At 33.4% G+C, this 23,859-nt stretch overlaps 1 protein-coding gene across 1 annotated transcript in view; it reads right to left on the bottom strand.

Moving 5' to 3' along the window:
• LOC132701013 (uncharacterized) overlaps positions 1-23,859 on the bottom strand; it is a 41,245-nt gene that overhangs the window by 5,711 nt on the left and 11,675 nt on the right. The window contains exons 4-8 of the mRNA XM_060668630.1: positions 22,384-22,516; positions 9,328-9,404; positions 9,088-9,279; positions 3,580-3,751; positions 151-230 (exon numbers count right to left, since the gene is read on the bottom strand). Coding sequence (XP_060524613.1) covers positions 151-230; positions 3,580-3,751; positions 9,088-9,279; positions 9,328-9,404; positions 22,384-22,516 — 654 coding nt within the window. The remainder of the gene's footprint in view (positions 1-150; positions 231-3,579; positions 3,752-9,087; positions 9,280-9,327; positions 9,405-22,383; positions 22,517-23,859) is intronic.

Here is a 23,859-nt window from a genome sequence, read left to right as displayed (position 1 = left end):
GAATTCGTTCAATTATCCTGCTGTACCGTTGCATGCCTAATGAGGTTTTATTACCTTACACCTTTCTGAAATAAACTTAGTGTTCTTCCTAGCATTCATACAAGATAACGAAATCACTAAACAATTTAACAGAACCGAGCGACAACTTACTGCAATCAACTGACACTCCTGCTTCGACATTACTCTGCCATGTTCCAATTTTACTGTTATCGCGCCAGGTACAGTATGCTCTGAAATATTTAATTAATTTAACTTTTCACCAGTTATTAGTCTCTAAATTAAATTGAAGACATGTGGTATTTTTGCAACCATGCTGCCACTTATAAAATGGTAGAGTAGCGCCTTGAAAAGTGTTATCCCTAGAGCCAAAATATTTCAAATAATCATGGCCTCGATGGGTTGACATCTTTTACTTTTCAACTTTTTTATTACTGAAGTCCTATTCATAAACTTTTTGGATTCCTCCTGTGTTGTTTATAAAAAAATAAATCATCCTGTTGGTTTCGTTGGAGCTTAACGGAAGTTAGTTCGCATTCTAATATGTACACCGTGTGCCAAGTAAAACGATCCACTATACGATCTGGAAACCCATAAGAGATACGAAAAAAAGTTTCGTACAAAATTTTCTTAAGATTAAAAATATTATGATTTTGTTGATACAGGGTGTCGCAAAATTGTCCCTCCGACATCATCTTTGTTATTTTAAATTGAATCAACTTGTATATTTGGAGATTTTTTGAATCCTTGGTTAAAATAAAGGATATTTTTTTAACAAATTCCTATTCGACACATGCATAGATTTGTCAGAAATTGGGGTTGTTTTTTTTTTCATATTCTGATCTAGGTAGGCAACGAAAATATAACCACAGACTAAGGAGATGATGCAATACTGATTCAATTTGATAGATGCGCCTCAGCCTATAGAGGATGTCCCAAATAGGTGGTGCTGTTTTGGCGAATTCAGTTAACAAATTCTCAAGATTTTCAAATTGAACACCCTATAATTTTATTCAGATATCAATTCTAGGACAAAAAATAAAGTAAGTTTGTAATTTATCTTAAATTTAAATTTTATTTACTTTTTGAGATATTCGATTAAGATAACCCCGTATAAAGTCTTGTTGAATTTAAAACTGCCCACATTAGGCAATATTAAGTATTTTTTAAATTGCAAAGACATGATACTACTTTTAAAGATACAATACTGCAGATATACGAATAAAAGCTATTGCTAACAATACAGGGTTAACAAATACATTAACAAGTGAATTATTTTTTTTTAAATTTACTCTATACTGTACATCAACTCCTTAGTCTGTGGTTAATTTTTCGTTGCAATACTTTGATCAGTAGCATCACAATACAATTTCATATGGGACAATCAATCATGAATGAATGAATCATGAAACACTTAACGTCAATTTCTGCCTAAACTATGCAAAATTCGAATAGGAATTTCATAAGAAAGTGACCGTTATGTTAACCAAGGATTCAAAAAAATGTCATGTGTTCCATTTAAAATACCAAATTGATTTCGGAGGGAAAACTTTTGGGACACCCTGTATCAACAAAATTATAATATTTTGTACGAAACTTTCTTTCGTATCTCCTATTTGTTTCCAGATCGTTTTATTTGGCACACGGTGCAACTGCCCACATATTGTTTGAGGCGGGCGGAGCTACAGGAGGGACATGAGTGTTGTTTCGGATGACTAATTCCTATATTAGTGATAGGTAAAGATCTGAATCGTAGTTAAGATTGTTTGATGGCTTATAGATTTCTATAGATTCTCGGATTTCGATAATTGATATTTTCCGTCCGGTGATTCCATTGCATTCTTTGCCGCATATGTATGGAATTCTGTAAACTCCTGGTATTTCGAACGGAAGTTTGTCTTTGAGGAAACGAAAATGTTGAAAAATGTTTGGACAAGTGACAAATCTGGTTTTGACGTTACATTTCTTAAGAACTTTTGTATATGGTGAGCGATGTTATCAATGTACGGGAGGACAACAGTGGCAAGTGCAAATGCTTTTGGACTCATTGTCTTTGGAAGGGTTTGGTGAAGTGTATTTTATGATAGAGCACTTAATATCCCTCAAATGCAAATTATTAGAGAGGAGAGCAGATGTAACGTATTTTAGTTCTAGGTTCAGCAACTCCGATTCAGATAGTTTTAGGGATTCTTGACTATGAGACCAAATAACAATAATATCATCAACATAGCGTTTCTATAATTTTGGAATTAAAAGGTGTCGAGGGATTTTTTCTCAAAGGCTTATTAAATTCGGAATGACTGGTGGTACTGGAGGACCCATAGCTGTTCCCGAAATTTGTTGATAAATTTGAATATTACAAGTGTTCTAGACAAGCAATTTTCAATTAAGATAAAATGGTTTGGTTCCAGATTCCCGGGTTTTAAGATACTGTTGAGAGTTTCAGGAATAGGAACTTTAGTACAGATGGATGTAATGGTTCTCAATTGTCCAAAGAAACGAAAAGAATTAAGCACGAAACTACCAATTTGTTGGGGAACCTGGTTTGTGAATCTTAGGGAGTGCGCAGAGACGAGGAATTTTAGAACCAGGAGGAGTGACACACGTTTTCATGGATTTTGATAGAAAAGAAACCTTAAGAGATTTAGAGTTGCTTTCCATAGATGACGTACGATCTTTTTATGTTGACGATAGCCTGTAAGGATATCTTCAGTTTTTTCTTGATATTCACTAGTGTTCATTTTTTATTTCCTTTATCTGCTTTTATAATTACGATTTCGGGATTTTATTTTAAGGATGTGCTAGAAGGTTTGGACTTTTTATTGGTTTTTGCGGTTTCAAATCGAATTTCATGAGCTGTTTCATATTGCACTTCCTTTAGGATAGACTCGACGACATTTAAAATGTTTTTCTCTTTTGGGATGAAGTTAGAATCCACCATGAGAATTAATTTTTCCGTCTCAGAAACTTTGGGCGATGATACATTTACCAGAGTGTTTGGTAGTTGAGAAAAGATAGATGGTTTCACTAGTGTTGCCGTCAGTTTATAAAATTTTTGAATGCGATTTCTATACGGGTATGATGAAGTCTTTCTCGTAATAAAGCAAAACCAAATTGAAGAAGAATGTTACAAGCAGATGAGGTTTTGACGTGAGAAGATATTTTAAGAAAATTTGGGATTACATCATGGTCATTGTACAGAGTAATCTTGAAAGTTTTAGTAGGTGATCCTCTTCTTTCTGCTTTTGTACTTGATGTGCTCTCCATAAGGACTTGTCAATTTTTTAAAGAAACTCCTAAGACAATTTGCATATTCCTCGACAACTGACGCAAGATGAATCCAGAAGATTTGACAGTAAGCATAGTACTTTGCTCAATTTTAATAAAGGTTCTGGTTAATTAGCTATCAGCTTGGTATTATGACATTACAGATTAGCATATGTCCGCAAAATATGAGACTTCAAATTCGAGAAAAAAAAAATAAAAAAAAAAGAACAAAGGATAGAGTTCCAAATATTTGTATATAACAGAAGTTTGCCGATGTGAATATTTTCCTACCAAGTTGAAAAATTTACAACTTACATCCCCGATGACAACATGTAGGCGCCATAAGCTCCATCGCCATCGCACAGCAAGAAGTCAGTTGTAATCCATTTAGCGCCATGAGTTCTCAATTTGTTAACAATCAATTCTTGTGCATATTTCTTGCTTTCGCACTGTCGCAAATATTGACTTCCGATCACCGCCGTGCTATCTATAGTAAATTGGTGTACTGTTAGAATGTGCTTAGTTAAATTATGTTCACAATGAAAATATAAATCTCAAAGTCAAATCTGAAGATTTAGATTATTTGACGTATTTCTCGAAATTAGAAAAATAAAAGACGTATCTAACACAGCATAATCAGTAACTTTTTTGTTAGTGAAACTTACAAAATATTCCTGCCTTTCTTAATTTTTGAGAGACAGGGCGAAACAAAAAATGATACATTTTGAGATCCCCAACTAAAAGAAAAGGACAAAACTGCGAGAATAATTTTTGCATAGCATTGCCGTTTTCGTAATAAACATACGGCACAAGTTCAAGAAGTTAAAATGGGACATTCGTTATCGTTTTGCTGCTTGTTACTCAGTTTCTATTCAGATTATCCAAAATATTTGTTTGTTTACAAATATTCCGAAGAATTAAGCTAAACTTTTTTTGATGTTATATTTTTTTGAACAATGCGACATGGTTTCCAATATACCCAGAGCCCCAAAAATGAAAAAATAAATTTGGTACATCGGCCAAGAGAAAACACTTGCTAAAATGGCTACCTGAGGGCATAATCGCGTTTTAATAATAAATCTAGATAAGTCTGGTTTTAAAAAATCCATCGCAGTGACATATATCGTTTGTGATGGAACGAGGTTTCTTAAAAAGTTCTAATAAATTTGGCAATCAACTTTACCATTGAAGAATAAGATTCGATCTCCCAAAATACCACACCAGACGTACACACTCCACCGATTTTGATAATTTACTTTACCAATAATGCATATTATGTAAATCGACTCTTCCATTTTTACTCCAAACTTATTATTCTTAAGCTTAAATGGGGATTAATATGGACATAAGCATTAACATTGATGACTTTTTTCTTGCCAAACCCGTCTTCCCCCTTTGTCTTATTTCGAGCAAACATTTGCTTAAATGACTAAAACTAAAGTAAAATGTCTTCTCTTGGGACAATTTGCTGCGTATACTCACTCACACAGGCATTTTGATGACACTGGGAAAACACAACCAACATGTCGCATGCTTCGGCAGTAAATTAAGACATTTTTAATAGAATAAACGCAATCACAATAAGTAATATGACCATTTAAAATGGTCGACGAGCATCAAATAATGATTTGACCCCTTCAAAAAAAGGCAGACTATTAAAACAACATTTGGCAGCAAAAAAAGTGGTTGTTTGATAATCTCGATGATTAGGAATTAATATCTTCGGTCAAAGGAGATGTGGGGTACATATCTCGTTTTATTTCCAAGGAAAAGCTCTTTTTATCGATATTTATTTCCGGAAATGTTGGAGAAATCCTCGCCACTCAGCTTTAAAATAGTGTCCACTCTAAGTGTCATTAATATAAGATAATTTTGCAGAAGACGGGTTTTATCATTCAAGGAGGCAATTTCGCCCTCTGATTGACATTTCAGACCCTCAAAAACAGTTTCCGAATCTTTTCTTCTTGTTTTTAGGAAAACAAGTTTCCCCAATACCGTACCTCGTTGCCCTTACTGGTACACGCGGTATATTGGTAAATTACTTTTTAAGTTTTTAGTCTTATTATTACTTGGTGTTTTATGAATGGTGTTTTATAGATAGGCAATAATTGTGCTTTAATACATTCAATAAACCTCAAAGCTAAAGTTTAGAATAAAAAAGTAAACAGATTAACGAAATTTGTGTTTATGCTAGTGTTCATGCAACGTCTGAGACTTGCAGAAACTTAGAGTGAGTGTATTAAATCGTAACTGAAAGCTTACATGCTAATGATGTTGTGTACATTTGCGAGCAAAGGCAATAAGAGAATAATTTTCTTTTAATGCCGCTTGTTTCATATTAGGAACGTGAATAAAATTTTATAATTTTGAAGGACGTATAGTTCAACACACGATAAATGGTAATGACTGTAGCAATTTCATTAATGGCAGCTTTTTGGGCCAATTAACCAAACCGATACAGGGTAGTAGTAAGGAAATTAAAAACAAAATATCCGAATATAAATTAGTCATCAGAATAGTTTGAATCTGTGCAATCACTATCATCAAAAGATTTAATGAATGATTTTACGTTGACACCCATTCTAACATTGTTTTTTAATTCTGCCCATATCATTTCTATAAGATTCAAATATCAGTGATAAGGTGGTAATCCAAGAGCTATATTCCGGATTTTGTTACAACCTCGTCTACGAAATGACCCTAAAGAAATGCGATCTACTCTAAGGGAATTAAATCTAAAACTACGAGTATGATAGATAATTAGGTAGATAGATAATTTATTCAAAAAGCAAAACAAATTAAAACTTATCTGTATATTAAAAAAAATTACACATTACCGAGTATTACAAGCATTTTTTTTTTAATTTTAACGCTATTGAATACATTTCAAATTCCAGGCTGTAGAAATCATTGGCCGACAGGAGCCTCCAGCATGTTTTTTAAATTAATTTGTTGATAGATTCTTAAAGCTTGAAGGAAGCAAATTATAATACTATGGTCCTGTGTAGTGACACTCTACCTCAACTCAGTAATGATTTCTTGGTTACCTCTATTCCAAAGTTCGTAGGAGATAGTGAAACTCGAGAGTTCTATGAAAATATTGTAATACCGAATATTATGAATAATCGCTTATAATTTCAACATGTAAAAGAAATTCAAATACTTGAAATTATCAATATACTGAAACCAAAGCTACCGGAATGCACATATCCAAACCATTAAACTTCTGTCTAGAAAACTAGGAATTTCCTAGTGAATGGAAGAAAGCTCGAATTCTGCTACTATTTAGGATCCTTAATGCTGCTACAGCTTAGAACCTTCGGCCTATAGGTATTCTACCCATGTTTTTAAAGATCTTAGAGAAAATAATTGAGACAGCAATCAAGATTCAGATGTTGCACGGCGCTTCTCAATATTACTGTTGATATGTTTAAGTTCTCGGACAACGGCGTGTATGTTGGCATTGTTAGATTATTTTAAAGCGTTTAATACAATTAATCATCCGTTGCTTTTATCGATTTGGAACTCTGCACGAAACCCCATTAAAAATTATCTTATCAACCGTGAGCAGGCGGTGGTTTTTGGTGGCAGAATATCACGTTCTCTAGAAATATCCTCTGGAGTCCCTCAGGGTTCTATTTTGCGACTTCTGTCATTCTCGATTTATTTATTACAATTCTCAAAAGTCTTTTTATCGTGTCTGCATCACTTTTATGCAGATAATACTGATTTCTGATCGATGAAGCCAACCAGGCTATTTCTGAGTTAAACTACGACCTTTATAAACGCGCAGTATTTAATAAAAATCATTACCTTAATTTTTGGAAAAACATGACATAACAAAATTTTGGCATACCTACAATAATGTGTTAAATATAGATGGTGAACCAACACACTTTAATTCAGCGCTGAGATTTACTCCAACTGTCTAAAAAAAAAGTACATTAACTTAAAATTATTTCTTCAACATAGACATGATTTCTGTACACCCCTTAAATAGGTACTTTGCTAATGATTAGTCTTATCTCAAATGTCATATTGCGATATTGTCTATGGTCCCTGCTGAACAGCCCATGATAGGTACAGAAAACAAAAGCTACGAAATTCTTGTCAGCGCCTTATCTATGACATTCGCAAATTTCAGCATATTAGTCACATTAGGGTGGGTAAAAAAGAAACGTTTTTTTTTATCTGACACACAAAAACTAGTTACCTCTAGAAAGTACATTTTATTAAATAATTTTTATAGGAACTTGAAAGGTCAACAATATTTTTTTGACAAATCGAACCATTTCAAAGATATTCGAGATCAAAAGTTGAAGAGATTTGTTCTGAATGTTGTTATTGACTGAAATATAGTTATTGTGAACTGTTTTTAATTATTCTTATAGAAAATTTAATGTTCTACAAAAAAGGCCTCTTGTAGTTTATCGATTACTTGAACCATTTTGAAGATATTTGCATTAGAATTCCAATTGTTACTTATACATAGTTTTTAATAAATATTTTTTCAATTTATTCATTGAATTATTAAATTTTGAGATTATTTATTATCTATTTCAGAAAACAAAGTTCTTTATTCAAGAAATTCTATACCTTAATACAGTATTAATAGAAAAATTTACATTGTTTAGATTTTGTTCTACAAATCGAATTTGATGACACTCAGGAAATAACCCTCGGTGTTCTTTGACAACTTGCAGCAAGTGTTGAATTTTTTCTTCGTTTTTCGTCAAACACTGATTATGTTCAGAGACCGATGCTACTCCACGCTCAGCTGCGTCATTTACAATTTTCATTTTTTTGAAATACTCTTCATCATATAATATCTGTCCATAAGCTCATATCTCTTATCATGTCATTGATGAATTTTTTTTAAATGTTTTTGTTAGCAAATTTTGTAAATGCTTTAAAATTCATATCACATTGAAGACTATCTAATATGTTTATTTCTTTACGTCGTATAATACTTTAAGAACAGTCAACATTCTGGCAATGCTAAACTAAACGATGCCTATATGTTAAAATTTCTTTTGATGTCGATTTTTTTTTACTTAATTCAGTAAGGAACTTTTGCGATACCTCTTTTTTGTTGTTGAGATATTTGGAAGAAGAGATTTTTTTGACCCAAACTTCCAATAATTTTTAATGTCTTTGTGCTGATAGTAGCAAAATCGGGTTTTTCTTGATTTTAATGAAGGTAAAGGGCCTTGCGTTTATGATAGCCCAGGCAAGTCATGACTATTTATCGTGTGCTGGACTATATCACTGCAAGTCGTTATCATGAGGTACAACTAGACATATTGGCAATATTCTTGGCTCCTTTAAGATAAATTTCTAACAAGTTGTTATATAGAAGATTGGATTGGCACACACTGACCTGTTCTATGGTCTCTTAGATCCTATCGGACCTATTGGATCAATTTTAAATACACAGAACTGCACAACTGTGCTGCAAATACATGCGCAAATCAGTTCGAGCAGATTTTTCTATGATATACAACTACATATTTTTAAAAATCTGGAAACAAGCTGAATGATAGTAAGAAAAACAAATAAAGTAGTGTCCCGTAACCTCTACAGATGAGCCCGTGGGAAAGCTACACAAAAAGCTATTGAGAAAAAGTTTTGTGCTTTCCAATCAGTACCAAGATAACTGAGGTATCGGATGGGGTCTCAAAATGTATGATTTTTAGATTCCCTCTATGTCCCCAAAATGAAGCAATGTAGGAAAATTTTGTATGGCTCATTCTTTGTTAATAACTAAATGTTTGTAATCATGTTAACTTGATCGATAAAAAACGAAATAAGGGGCTTGCTTACAACAAGGCAGTTTGATCATTGCTTTCATCGGTACAACTGCGGATGTCAAGTCTCCTGTCTTTGGCTCTACGCACCAACATTGTTCGCTCACGGCATCGCACTGTAGTTGCTCGTAGTTGCCCATCGAGTCGCAATGCAAACTTACGTAAAAATGTCCTTGTTCTTCCAGTTCGGCTTTTCTTCTGCTGCAAGCTTTTGGAAAATGATTAATTTTTGGCACGTCAATTTTGATAAACTCACCGCAAGTCATATCGTCCGCGTCTGCCCGGAGTGCTTGCCCAAAAATTCGTTTTCCTTTGGCGCTGTAGCAGAAGCATCTGTAAATACAGTTCCGGTAAACTATGGTGGCATCTTTTGCATGAACGTATATTTTATTTTAGGTTCTAATTTATTGTGTAATAAGCTATTCCGCTGTAACCATGCGGACTTGTATATATTAATTAGTATTTGAAAATAATGCTTAGCAAGTAATATTTTGTAAGTAGCTTATTAGCCTCGATCGATTAGAAGATGGGTGTGCACGTTTTTTATAGATAAATGTGTAGAAACTCTTGAGTGTCTTCCTATATTCATAGCGTCCGAATGACCAAGGAACGACAATTTTTCATGCCGATTCTGCTAGTTTACGCATTGAACTTAAATTTTTGAAACATGGGCAACACACAGTGGAAGGAGGAACTTATAATAGGACAATCCGGAAACAGTGGTGGTGTATCGACTGAAGGCAAAAATGTAATTATTAGATAGCTCTTGTTGCTATCATTTCCTGATTGTTGGAATTTGTTTTTATTACATTGGAAAAGGAAAACCAGGGCTACACGCCTCGACTGGAAGATATGTACGTAAACAGCAAGAAATACATATATTATTGTATTATTAGTTTAAGACCTTATATGCCAGATGAGTGTAGAATTTTCTAAGTTGCTAGGTATCGCTAAATCATTTAGAGAAAAAAGGAATGGCTATAGCGTAGACAAGATATAGAGGGGGTAAATAAATTTTTAGGAGAATTAGAATTACTAGAGAACAGATTTAACAATCTTAAGGATAGTTATAAGAGGAGTTTGCGGAAAAGAAAATATCGATATAGTGAAAAGTCATGACAAACAAACGTTTTAATTTTTAAAATCTTGTAAGTAAATATTGTTAAAAAGGCGAGAACAAATTAAAGTTAAGGATAGGTTAAACGTACTAGGTGAAATCTCAGAAGCTGGGTGAAAAATTTGACTTGTTGCTCCGTTGTTAACCAACTTATATGGTAGTTAAGACGCCGTCAAACAACTGATTGACAGTATTGAATTGTATAACGACAATGTTGATGTCGATAAAATATGTCCTTAATATCAAGCTCACACAAAGTTCAAAACTTCGCCTAGATAGTTCACATACTACTGTTACGAGATATTAAAAATCATTTATTAACCAAACAATCTGCATCCTCCTTAGCGACGCAACTTGGTAAAAACTTGGTAAAAACTATCGAACAATTAATGCTTAATTTAACAATTTCTCAGACAGATGACGAACATTCCACAGCTATACTGAAAAATCGATGAAATCGAATTTTTCGAAAGTAAAGGCGCTTGGCAACGAACTTCACAAAAAAAAATTTTGTGTGTCCGTTCTCCGGTCTCTGTCCTCTGTTCTCCGTATCTTTTGAACGGTTTGCAACACGGCCTTCAAATTAGGCTTCTTTTCAGCCATGCACGAGCTACGCAAACCAATAGAAAATGAGACTATGAAACACGATAAGTGTCCGAAATTTGAAGCCATCTACTTGAAATTTGACACACATATAGAATGTAGCACCGTGACGAAGCCTATTGGGAGTGAGGGGGCTGGGGGGTCGGGAAGTATTTTTAAAATTTTAAAAACCGCATTTGTAGGGTATCGAGAAAAAATCATTTCTCGATGATGGTATATGCGATCAAAAAAATTCTTTAACCAAACGACGCGCAAGATCCGGACCAAAAACCTTTATTCTTGATGATTTTTTTTAAATGTACAGGGTGCTTCGGTAATTTGCAAAAAAACTGAAAATTGAGCTCCCTTTATATTGATAATTGATCAATAACTAGAAGGCTATGATTCCGTTGTCAGTTTCTTTCACATTTCTACACAGCCCGTATGGACAGCTAAAACTTTTGTATTTAAGGTTTTCACATACTGTGCAGGGAGTTCGAAATATTCTGTGCTATATTCTAAATAATAATAAATGTCTCAAAAATGTAGTCATCGACAACAATAAAGTAAAAGTTCATATGCACATCTAAAAAGTTGAAATTGAGCGTAGTGAATTGTCACCAAATTTTTTTTGGTTTCCAGAAAAACATGATTTTCTCAAAAACTATTCAACCGATCGGCAAAATTTTAGAGCCAGAAAATGTGGGAAATCCGGAATTATGACTTTTATTTTAGGCATTTTTTCGATTATATACAGGGTTTTCCAAATATACATAAAAATCTAAAAGACCATGAAAATTGTACTTTTTGGAAATAAATTATTAACCGCAAATCAAAATTCGTATAAAATATGGCCAATCAATTCACACAGTGTTATACATCAAGAGTAACAATTTTTGTATTTACGGTTTTCGTCTATCACATACGCTGTTCGAGATATTTGAAAAAATCCATATGAAAATCGCTGATTCTCGCCACCAATCTAGACGCGATGACGTCATTTACTATTACCACGTACTGCATGGTTTTAGAAAACAACTCAATACCAGGAAACGTGGGAGATCCAGGGCTATAACCTTTATTTCGAACATTGTTTAAATTATATACAGGGTGTGTCGTTTATAGGCAAATATATCAAGAACATTGAATGAAAGACTGCTAAAAATCAGTTAATTTGATTTGAACGGTATCGTAAATTGTATCGAGAGAGAGTTTCAGGTTTCGTCAATTATACAGAGATGTTTGAAAAAATATCATTCAACAGCGCTGTTATGTGTACAAATTTTAATATTTAACAACGTTTGCTGAAACTTTGAAGTTCGGCGAGGCTTGAAAGACACTTTATACAGGGTGCATGCACAATAAAATTACCTCGATTTAGCGAAAGTTCCATAATGGTCCGCAGGAGCACGATAGAAAAACATTGCGTCACTTTACCACAAGAAACCGCTAAGCTCTTTCTTTTTAAAATAAAAAGCTGCTGCGCGCCACTCAGCGACAATTTTTCCAAAGCAATCTTGTCATTAATGCTTTTTGTAACGGTCTCACAGCTAATGATTTGCGAACAATTATAAAAGAGCGCAATTATGACAAAGTAAAAGACGCAATAAGTGGAGCATTGCGCGAAGAAGTGTCAAGATCTTCCAATCTTTAACGAGTAAAATATACAAGTGTAAGCGTTACCAAAACAATCATTTTCGCGGTCGTGGAAATACAGGAAATGGGTTAGTATTCCGAAATAACACAAATCATCGGTAGTACTTATTACAACACTAATAATAGTGGGCGAAACGCGAATGTCAGCGGATGAAATGTTCTTGGCTTTAATATAAATACTTTAAATTAAGTACGAGTGAAATATGAAGTGAATGAAATATTATTGTTATGCGATACAGGCGGTAGTAGTAGTTCTATTTTTAATGAACATTTGCATGTTGATAAATCTAAATAGATAAAAATTAAGGAAATTTCTTTTTCTATGGCTACACGGGAGTCACAAAAAATTAATTTTTACATTAACACTGAATGTATTAAACATGAATTTTCTGTAGTGGCATCATTTAAAAGTAGTACTCAGGGTGTCCATTTTCGCAATAATACGCAAATATTGGAGAGTAATCATGACTATTACACAATAATCCCTCCAAGATGTGTAATAATAAGGTTTTGCTATAGTATGGCAGTGAACGAGTTTTTAATAAACGAGAGACCTAAAAAGTTATATATAAATTATATATATTATATACATATAAAAAAGGCAAATAATTTTTTAAAAAATTGAAATAGATTTGGCCATTAACTTTTCCAATAAAGAAAAATGGTCCAATAATTCAACAACCCAAAATAACACACCAGACGTTCACACTCCACCGATTTTGGTAATCCATTTCACGCATCCAATGAAATTGACTCCTCCATTATAACGGGTAGAACGATAGTTAAACCGATAGGGGAAAAAATTCCAGTAAGATTTTTGAATATTAGCGAGAGAGAAGTAGAGATTAAGAATTTTCAACCTAAAACTGACGAGTTAGTAACTTATGATGTTTACAATTTCGGTTTTAATAAAATATCTGTTAGTCGGGTTGAGAAAGTTTTAAATTCCATTGAGACAAATTCTTTAAATTCTGAACAAGAAGTAAAGTTTTAACTATTTTAAAAAAACATAAATTCAAGCCATATCGCACCAGAAAAGTCCACCAAATACGGGGGACGCCGGTAGAAGAATACAATTTTGCTGGTTTATCGGAAAATGCGATGAAAACATTAACTTTCCATTGCCTATTGTTTGGACTGATGAGAAGAGAATGTTTAACAGATACAATACTTATCGCTGAAGCACAGAAAATCCTCATCCAAAATCGGCAAGGTCGCTTTGGATTCAATATATGGGTATTAATTTTCCGAGGTAAACTTGTCCCACTTTATTTTTTTAATGAAAATCTACGGATGGTTGTATAAATATAACATGTGTTGTTCCATTTTTGGAGGATTTGCCATAAATTTTTGGAAGTACTATTTATTGTCAACAAGGTTGCCTTGCTCACACCGCAAGGATTGTAAGAGAACTTTGAAATGAAGAGTTTGGACAGTGTTGGGTTGAAACCTGAGGCCCCATTCTCTGGCCTGCGAGATTGTGTAATTTAACCCCTCTAGATTTTTTTATGGGGAGATTAAAAGATCTTATATTTAAAGATTGAATTTTCTAAACCCAAGCAAAATTAGAGGAAGCCACTCGAGAAACGTTTCCTTCCATAAATCCTATAGTTAGTGATAAGTTGCCATTCAGTACTTAAAGTGTATCGAAGTATTCGGTTTATTTTGTATTTTAATATTTATTATGTTCTGTTTATTAAAATACATATAATTTTGTTTCCTAAAGAATCAAAAATATTAAAATATATTTTAAATTAGACTTATCTTTCTCTTAAGTTCCAGTGTATATTAAATTATTTTAAAGGTTTCTATGTGACGTTTTGCTAAACATATTATGCACGGCCTACTAATAGATAAACAAAAAAATTCTTATATTTCCGCCTTTTTTTATGACATATGCCAACAAATATATATGGATGAAAATGGCTCGACATGGGCATTTCTTAAGACCATAGCCAACTATGATTGCCATATAAAATAATAAAAATGTATTCATTTATGAAATTGTTCTACGCCTATCGCCATGCGGTTTTAAACATTAAATATTTCTCGAAAATCGAGCCCTTGACATGTTAGTCGATTTTTCTCTATCTGGTTCAGAAATAGGGTTTTCCTGATAAAACACTCCAATTACGAAAATATATTTAGTTAATTTTTGTTTAACACATTTAGTTAATTTTTGTTTCAAAACTCTGTCTTTCCAATCATTTGGAAAAGATCAAAAACCATAGCTCTCCCAACAGTAAGTAACCCATACTTTTTTAATAAACTCCAAAAAGCATTTTGCCCATTCTACCCAAAATTCTCGGAAAAATAGGGCAACAAATTTAGTCACCCTTGTTCAGCATTCCGCGGCATTGTCAACAATACCAGATGACATTGTGGGTGCAATGAACCAAAATAAAATAACAATTTTATTTCTTTTCGGCTTTAGTAAAGCTTCTGATCAAATATTAATCAAAATATTGCTTTCAGTATTCCATTTTTCTGATCAAGCTGTAGAACTTGTGTCTTAGTTCTCGAAGACAAGCTGCTTTTTACTACCTCACATAACAACAAAACTCTTATTAATATTGAATGACCTTAAATCGTTACTAGATAAAGTTTTACTTTGTAACGATAATACCACTGTAGACCGCACTAAAGTTCCTTACAATTCAGTTCTATTCCTTCACTTAATTATGTCAAATTACAGTGTCGAAAAATTTTAACCACTCAATAATTAGGTTCTCCAAAGATTTCAATATGTGTATATCAAATTGCCTCAAAAAATTTAATTCGTTTTATTAAAATCAAAGACCCCATTTTAAAAAAAACTAACCTGGTCTACAGCTTGCCTTGCCAGTGTGGTCTCATATACATAAACTAACCAAAACTATCCAAAATAGTTACTGATTCCAAAAGTGATTGCAGGTATCAACCAAACTGACCTACTTTGAATAAACATGTTAATGATACAGGACATAGAGTCTGCTATGTTGAAGTTTCCATACTGGGAGTATAGTGGAATCTGTTTAGAAGAAAATTCCTTGAGATGTGCTATCATAAGTTGTAAGAAATAGGATATTTATGCAATAAAAATAAATTTAACAATATGCCAATAAGTGAAATTCATTTCTATTAGCCGAATGCAGGTTTTTGATCTATTGGTTAACATATCCAAGTCTTGCAAACTTTTACTTATTAAGTATCTAGATGTTAGATTTGTTCCGAACAATGCCGATGACGCGATACATTAAGTAGTTTTTCATCATTTAGACCTTAAACTGCATATTCTGTAGGTATCACTTTTTTTTAAATAATCTTATTGCCCACAGTCAGCGTATTAAATAACTTTTCCTTGGTTGTACTCTTTTAAACCATATTAGTTTTCATATTACTGTTTTTTGTATGAAACAATATTAGTAGGTGGTTCGTTTTGTATTAGAGTGTTGTTCCATAGGTTTCAGTTTTGCTGATGAAACCTACAATCATGACCGAAACCCTGAAGTTATAGAGATAAAAATGATAGTTGTTACTTTCATTGCATCCTCTAACTTTCATAATTCAATCCCTTGGTAATTACGGGATAACTCCATTAATAGTTTGAAAATTACCAAGATTATAATATGGTTTAATTAATACATAGCAAACTTTTAATTAGTAAATAAGCTAGAATAAAGCAAACTAAAAATGTAATCTATTGAAGTCATAGTTTGCACGATGGGAAGGAATATGGAAGGATCTGAAATTATCTCTTCTGTTTCTGGTTTCTGGATAACTTTGTACTACACTTTTCACGGCCTCACAATGAGAGCCCCAATATACATTTGGCAGGCTAGAATCATATAACGGTAAAATTCATAATTTGGCAATAACTTGGCAGATATGGAGATAGCATGTCTAATATTCCAGAATACTACTACCTCAAACGCGAGTTTGCAAAAATAGATGTCATTGTCATATACTTGATGTTTGTGTTTCTCCATTTTTTTTTGAACGCATGTATACTGTATTTAAAATATTGTACTCTACTTTAGGGTACCCAAGCTAAGTATGGTCTCCTTTATATATAGTATACATTGACAGCATTGTAAGTGTGCGTCTGTTATTGATAAATCCAACTTTCTGAGGTTTTTCTATACTGTTTGAGAAGGGTGGGCTAATGGGGGGAGCATCAACATTGTTCCGAATGATTGAATCCCATATTGTTGAAAGGTTACGAGATTACGATTGGTTGTTTAGAGATTTGGATGGATCCTCAAAGTTTTCTCTGGTAAAAGAATCAATTACTTGCAAGAATTTAGTCTGATCAAATAAAGATATTTCATATTCTTTTAGCATATATATGGGATGCTGTAAACTCCTGATATATCGAACTGAATATTGTCTTTGATGGATCAAAGATATCAAGAGATGTTTGGACAAGCGGTAAATCAAAATTATGGTAACGCTACTTTGATGACCCTTTTGTTATTTGACCTCGTGGTAAAGGGTCCCTTTGAGATTTTCTTAGTCATTTGATCCCTGAATAATATAATAAACTCTCATTCTTAGAAAATCAGCCTAAAATTGGACCGTTCTGTTTACATAAAAACTATGCACACAGACCGATATCTCAATGTGTTTTGCGTTGGGCCCAAAAATTATTAGTTATCAGTTAAAACTATTTCAACCCGAGCCAGTGAACCGAGAACTAAAACACCTTACATCTGATCTTCTCACTAATAATTTCCACATTAGAGATATTAAGCGTTCCATCACAAAATACAAATCATCCCAAACTTCCAAAGACAATGTGTCCGAAAGCAAATCCACACTTGCCACTAATTGGTTTAATTCATAACGTAGTGTTCAAATTCGACAGTACAAAAATACAGCTCTCAGAACAATAATAAAGAAAATAATCGCCATGATTATAACACACGCATAAACAAATATAGATTCAGACCGAACAACGTCCTAAATACAAAGTTATATGGACAGAACTTCATTAGTGTGACTAATGGCTACTACCCATATTGCCTTAGTCGTTTGGTATACTAAAATGAACATAAGGCAGTAGTTTGAATAACACTCACACTAAGGAATTGCAAAGGTCGTTAACGCAGACAGAAATATCAACCGAGAGGGACGATAATAACGTTGACAAGGAACTAAACTAACCTAAAGGATACTTACAGGCAGAAACCTAGGGCTTTATCCAAACTGCACTCGAAATGACACAAGAAATATTCTAATATTTTAATATAACAAACACGTATAGAAGATAATTTTTCAAAGAAACTTCCACAGGCTACTGTAATACTTTTTAAAAAACCTCTGGATTCCTACTGAGTCGGTTTTTGCTGAGTTGAAATTATAATAATATGATAATAATAATTATAATAATTATAATTAATATATAAGCAGTTACAGAGTAAAATACGAGCCAGTTTCATTCAAACTTTGAAGAAGCCAACAGGATGATTGGCGAAACGTCAGCAATTTCGACTCAGCAAAAACCGACGCATTAGGAATCCAGAAGTTTTGTAAAAAGTAAGTATAGAAGATAAAACTATTCAGTTGCAAAGATCGAAGACAACCGGAGCATGTGAGACTACTGCAGAGACAGAATACCTCGGCAAACATAACCAGGTAGCAAAAAGCATCCAGACAATCTAGTGAAGCATCCAGAAATGTACTTCAATTTTTTACCATGTCATGTCCTTGGAAACGACGCAGCTCTCTTTTATTGGGATCGAACAGTCGTCACTGATAAAACAGTAGACAATAGACCTCGTTTTGTGAAAAAAAGTGGAACAATACACTTAAACTATAAAGTCTAAAGTATTTGGGCCTAGCCTACCTTAAACTAGTTCACATAGTCTCAAAACCAACCTTACGTCTCCATTTGCTCCCAGATTTGTACTCAGAATGCAGAAAGTCTATATCTATAAAGTTACTCATTGTGAAGGTCACCTTGGGAAAGAATTAAGCTTGTTAACAAAATAACTAAATGAAATAACTAAATAAATAAGTTAAATTCAAATCTTCGCTAATATACAAAATGAACAATATTTTCCACTTCCATGTCTGTGGGATTTCGTTTATTAACCGACAGCAAAAAGTATTCCATAGAATGAAGTTTACAATAATTACCAAAAGTAGGATTGAACGATAACATAATAATTGAAGGGTGGTAACAAACCTAACAACAAAAAAATACAAAATTACTCAAATAATTGCAGCAATCTAGAGCTACATGGGAATTATTCCGTGAACATATGACCAAGATATTAGGAGCACATAGAGTAACAAATAGTCACAAGAAACAGAAATGGATGGCTGAAGAAATATTGGACCTTATGGAACAAAGAAGACAATACAATAACAAAGCAGTAGAACACAAAAGGAAACAAAGGGAAATAAAACAAAAAATACGAGCGGCTAAGGAGAAGTGGATGATGGATAGAGGTTCTGAAATAGAAGAATTAAAAAAAAGAACATGATATGTTCAACATGTACAAGGAAGTTAGGGAAGTTGCTGGCATATATAACAAAAAGGCTGCTAATACTATAGTGGATAATACAGGGAAAACTATTATTGTTAAACAAGAAATTCTTGAAATATGGAGTAAATACGTAGCCGAAATGTTTGAAGACGACAAGCCAAATGTACAAGATAATGTAAATCAAGTTGAAGGACCAGAAATCTTAAAATCGGAAGTTCTACATGCTATAAAAACAGCCAAACCCAAGAAGGCAACGGGACCAGACAACATTCCAACAGAGCTCTTGCAGATGATCCACGAAGATCAGATCAGTGCCTTAACTAAGTTTTTCAACAATTTTTATGATACTGGTAAAATACCCGAGGAATGGTTGAAGTCTGTTTGTATAGCCCTTCCGAAAAAACAACATCTATGTGGCTTTCATCGACTACGAAAAAGCAATTGATAGGTTCAACACGATAAGCTTTTTACTATATTAAGGACCTCAGGTATCGATGGTAAATATCTACGTATCATACAGAACTTGTATTGGAACCAAAAAGCAGTGGTACGATTCGATGGAAGGTTAACCCGCGAATGTTGCATTCAATGAGGTGTCACGCAGGGATGCATTCTCTCCCCGCTATTATTCAACCTTTACTCAGATGTGATTTTCAAAGAGTCTCTACAAGATAAAGACCATGGAGTGAAGATCAACGGCGAACTGATATATACTATTCGGTATGTTCGACAACACGGTCATCTTATGCGATAGTATCCAAGGCCTTCAAGAACTGTTGGATTATGTAAACACGACAGGACGGAACATGGATCTAAAAATGAATGTCGCTAAAACAAAATGTTTGGTATTCAGTCAACAGCCACACGCCGATGCATCCCTACATATAGACCAGCAAAACATTGATAGAGTTACCCTTTACAGATATCTTGGATGCTTTATCCAAATAAAGAAATCAAATGCAGAATGGAAACAGCTCGCCCAACTTTTTTTAAATGAAACCATTCTTCTGCGATGATAACTTAAACCTCAAATTGCGCCCAAGAATGATCACATGGTCTGTGTTGTTATACGGTGCTGAGACTTGGACTCTCAAGGCCAATGCTATCAATCGCCTCGAAGCATTCGAAACCAACGAAGCAGTTTTAAATAGAACAAGTGCCGTCCATGAGTTATTTAACACAATCAAAATACGAAAAATATCGTACCTAGGGCATGTTCTTAGAGGGGGCCGCTACAAAATCCTTCAACTCATGATGAAACGCAAAATCGAAGGTGGCAGAGGTGTTGGAAGGAAACAAATGTCATGGCTAAAGAACATCCGAGATTGGACCGGAATATGCAGTGCCGATCAACTCGCGAATGTGATTGCCAACGTTAGGGGGGCCTGATACGGCACCGAAAGAAGAAGAAGAGTTTCTTTTCTTCAAATCTGTTCTATTTTATTTCAACCCTAGGTGTACAAGAGATTTTAAATTGCTTCAGTGGCGGCTTTTCTTTAACATTCTATGACAGATGATTGTCTTTGTATCCTAAACCCTTATACATTGTGCATGTGCATGCATTTAAGGTGATAAAATAAAAATTTAGGCTAACTAAATAAACATAGATTTGAATTTTTGCACATTAGTACCACTCAACTGAAATTATTTGTAACGCGAATCCACAAACAGGGTCAATGTTCGATATTTTGCTTCGCGTTAGGGATATCGAAACAAGTTATTTGAAAAAGTTTTTCCCAATATTATTCTAAGCCAAATACCATACAAAATTGCCACAAAATTGTTATAGCAGTAGCGTTTAAAAAATACTCCACTAACATTTCAGACAAGATGTTCTACAATGATAAATTATTAGATAGTCCTAATGACATTTTTAATGCTGATTTTTTAGCTAAATCTTACTCTCTTCAAATTTTACATTTAGTAATAGCGATAATATGCAAGTTCTTCATTTTACATCTTTTCAAGAATGTGAAATGCTAGCGGCTCGTAAGCAAACAAATAATAAGATGACGTCGGGAGCTGATTGCATTGCGGCTTTTGTTTTAAAGGACTGTGCGAGTGTCCTGGCTCTTCCACTTACAGTTCTACTGAATACGTGCCATAAATCTTGCACTGTGCCTGATACCTGGAAGTTATGCAGAGTTAGACCCATTTACAAAAAAGGTGACCATTTGGATATCAGTAATTTTCGTTCCATTTCATTACTTTGCGACTTTTCTAAGGTTTTTGAAACACTCCTGCGCAATAAATTATACAATCATTTAAAAAACAGTATAACATCAAAGCAATATGGTTTAATGAAAGGGCGGTCTACCATCACTAATCTGGCAAATATCTCCTAAGCTATAGCTGAAAGTCTAGACTTGCTATCTGAAACTTATGTTGTCTATACAGATTTTTCGAAGGCGTTTGACAAACTTGATCATGGGATACTTAGTTGGTTATATTTGATGGACTTAAGTCTGTAGAATATGCCGGTGTTCCCCAAGGCAGCAATTTATTCCCCTTCTATTTAATATTTTTATTAATGACATTGTCGAAAGTGTTGATGTTAATTGCTTGTTATACGCTGACCATCTAAAGTTGTTCTGCAAAATTGATAGTATTCAAGATTGCCAAAACCTGTCTATGAATGTAGAGCGTATTGAAAACTGGTGCGTCCTTAATAACTTGTCGTTAGATCCCGTCAAATGTAATGTCATGACGTATTCACTTAAAAATAATGCTATCAGATATGATAACCAAATCAATAACATCGTAAATCAGCATCCACTTTTGACACTAAACTTTCTTTTTTATAGCACGGAACTCTCGAGACTTAACAGATTTAGAAACTTTGAAGACTCTGTACGATGTATGTGTTAGATCTAAATTATAATACGGTTATATTATACGCTGTGTCCAGGGTTACCTCAAGAGTAGATCAAACTTTTTGCCTTTCTACGCCGCGTACGAATATTTTAAAATTTCCTTCTTTCCACAGAATGTGCGATCTGTGCAACTCGGCAAGTTTCCAGCTTGATATATTTTCTTCTTCTGTAGGTGCCATTAAAACATGATTTCTAAGGAATGGCATATAATTATATTTGTTTTGTTTTGCTGTCTTTTTGCTTTTTTTTTTAATTTGTCACTGATGTCCCTGTTCAGTAGTTGGGTTCATCCTGTAGAATAATGTATCTAAATAAATAAATAAATAAACAAAAAATATCGATTTCAGCTGAGTACCTTAAAAAATGTCATCCACTAACCTGTATCTTTCTTTGTACAACATTGTACGATTACGCTGTCTTATTATTTATTATTATTACCGAATATAATTTTATTTTGCTTTTTGTGTATTCAAATTGCTAATTGCTCATAAAATGGTTGTTTTACGTCAAATAATTGAATTTGTTTTTCCAGTAACTAACTATAAAATGTAAAATTCATGATAATGTTACATAATGGGCCTGTACTTTATTAGCACATATTCCCAACTTACTTGCCGCTTAAACCTCCTTTGCACTGTTTTGCTTGATAATTTCCGTCATTATCACAGACCGGTTTGAATTTTTGAGCTGTCCAAAAAGTTTCCACGTAATCTTCTGTGTTACAATGATAAGCCATACAAGATTCTAAAAACAATAGGAAAAAGTAAGTAAATTAATATAAGATTCTTTGGTGGCGCAATGGTACAGGCATATTTACCTTTTATATGGAACAAGAAATTAGAAGAATTTGGAAATACCGAAAATCAAGCATTTTTATTTTCTAAAGTGAAATAATGGAGAAAAATTTAATTATTAAAAAAAAAGGAAATTATGTTAAAGCTTTTATATACGAGGAAAGTAGAAACAAAGTTTTGTTCAACTGGTAATTAAATAGAGATATTATCAATTTCCAAAGAACTTTTCGACTAAATCCAAAAGTACGCCCAGTTTGTTGGCCATGGGACAATTTTTGAGGTGAAGGAGGCATCCCCAAAATTTTGTATTTTTTGTACTGCTGCTTAGTTTTTAAAAATCAATCAACTGCTTTAGAAAATTGTGGACCGCAAATAATAACAATACTTTGGACGAGAAAGTCCAAAATCTATTTAATTTTACTTTATAACTCATCATTTTATTCAAATAAATTACTTCACAGGAATTCGCTCCTTTTAGGAAAAATTTCAGCTTCCTACGAATTGAAATATGGCTGCAATAATTGGAGAAATGTTTTGAACAAAAAATATGGAGAGTAGTTAAGTTTTTGTTAACTGCTAAAGATATAGGGAGGTATATGCAAAAATTATGATTTAGGTAAACGACTAAATTCACTATTGCTCAGGTTGAACATGAAATTCTTTTACAAAATTTAGTAAATATTGCTTTTTCTCAGAGTGTGCATAGGTCTATTGGCTAAGGCTAATAGGAAAGCTTTAGATATATTTTCTTCAAATCTGGCGTATACCTAAGGAAGCAACTTGGAACTTGCGGAGTATATTTTATGAAGAAAATGAAAATCAACAGCCAGTTCATTAATAACACTAGCAAAGCTTACTCTTGACCTCTTAATAAGAAATTCAAAAAAGCTTAGTGTATAAACCATTATTAGATTCATTTAGATGTCCTTTCGAAATATCTGTACCTGAATAATATATATCCCTTTATAGTCTCACATAAAATGCGTTTGAAAATATTTAAAGTGAACGATAGACGTGATAGACATCCTAGATAGATATTCTGTTTGTATATTGTAATGTAAAGATTAAAAAATTAAATTGTAATCTTATAAAGTATATTAATTTCAGTGTTCCCAAAATTCCTCAATAATCCTCAATAACAATACATTTAGAAAAATTCCGAATAAGTGCTTGTCAATCACTCAACAAAATGATTACCTGTATATGTAATTAGCTACTAGTGGGGAGATTAAATAACGAGATAATTGAATTTGAGCCTCATTCCCATTTGAAAACATTTCGGTAAGTTTGGTT

The sequence above is a fragment of the Cylas formicarius genome, unplaced genomic scaffold (genome assembly GCF_029955315.1).
Source record: "Cylas formicarius isolate icCylForm1 unplaced genomic scaffold, icCylForm1.1 PGA_scaffold_4__25_contigs__length_36172078, whole genome shotgun sequence".
Taxonomy (NCBI): Eukaryota; Metazoa; Arthropoda; class Insecta; order Coleoptera; family Brentidae; genus Cylas; species Cylas formicarius.
This window is presented reverse-complemented; position numbering and strand designations above follow the sequence as displayed.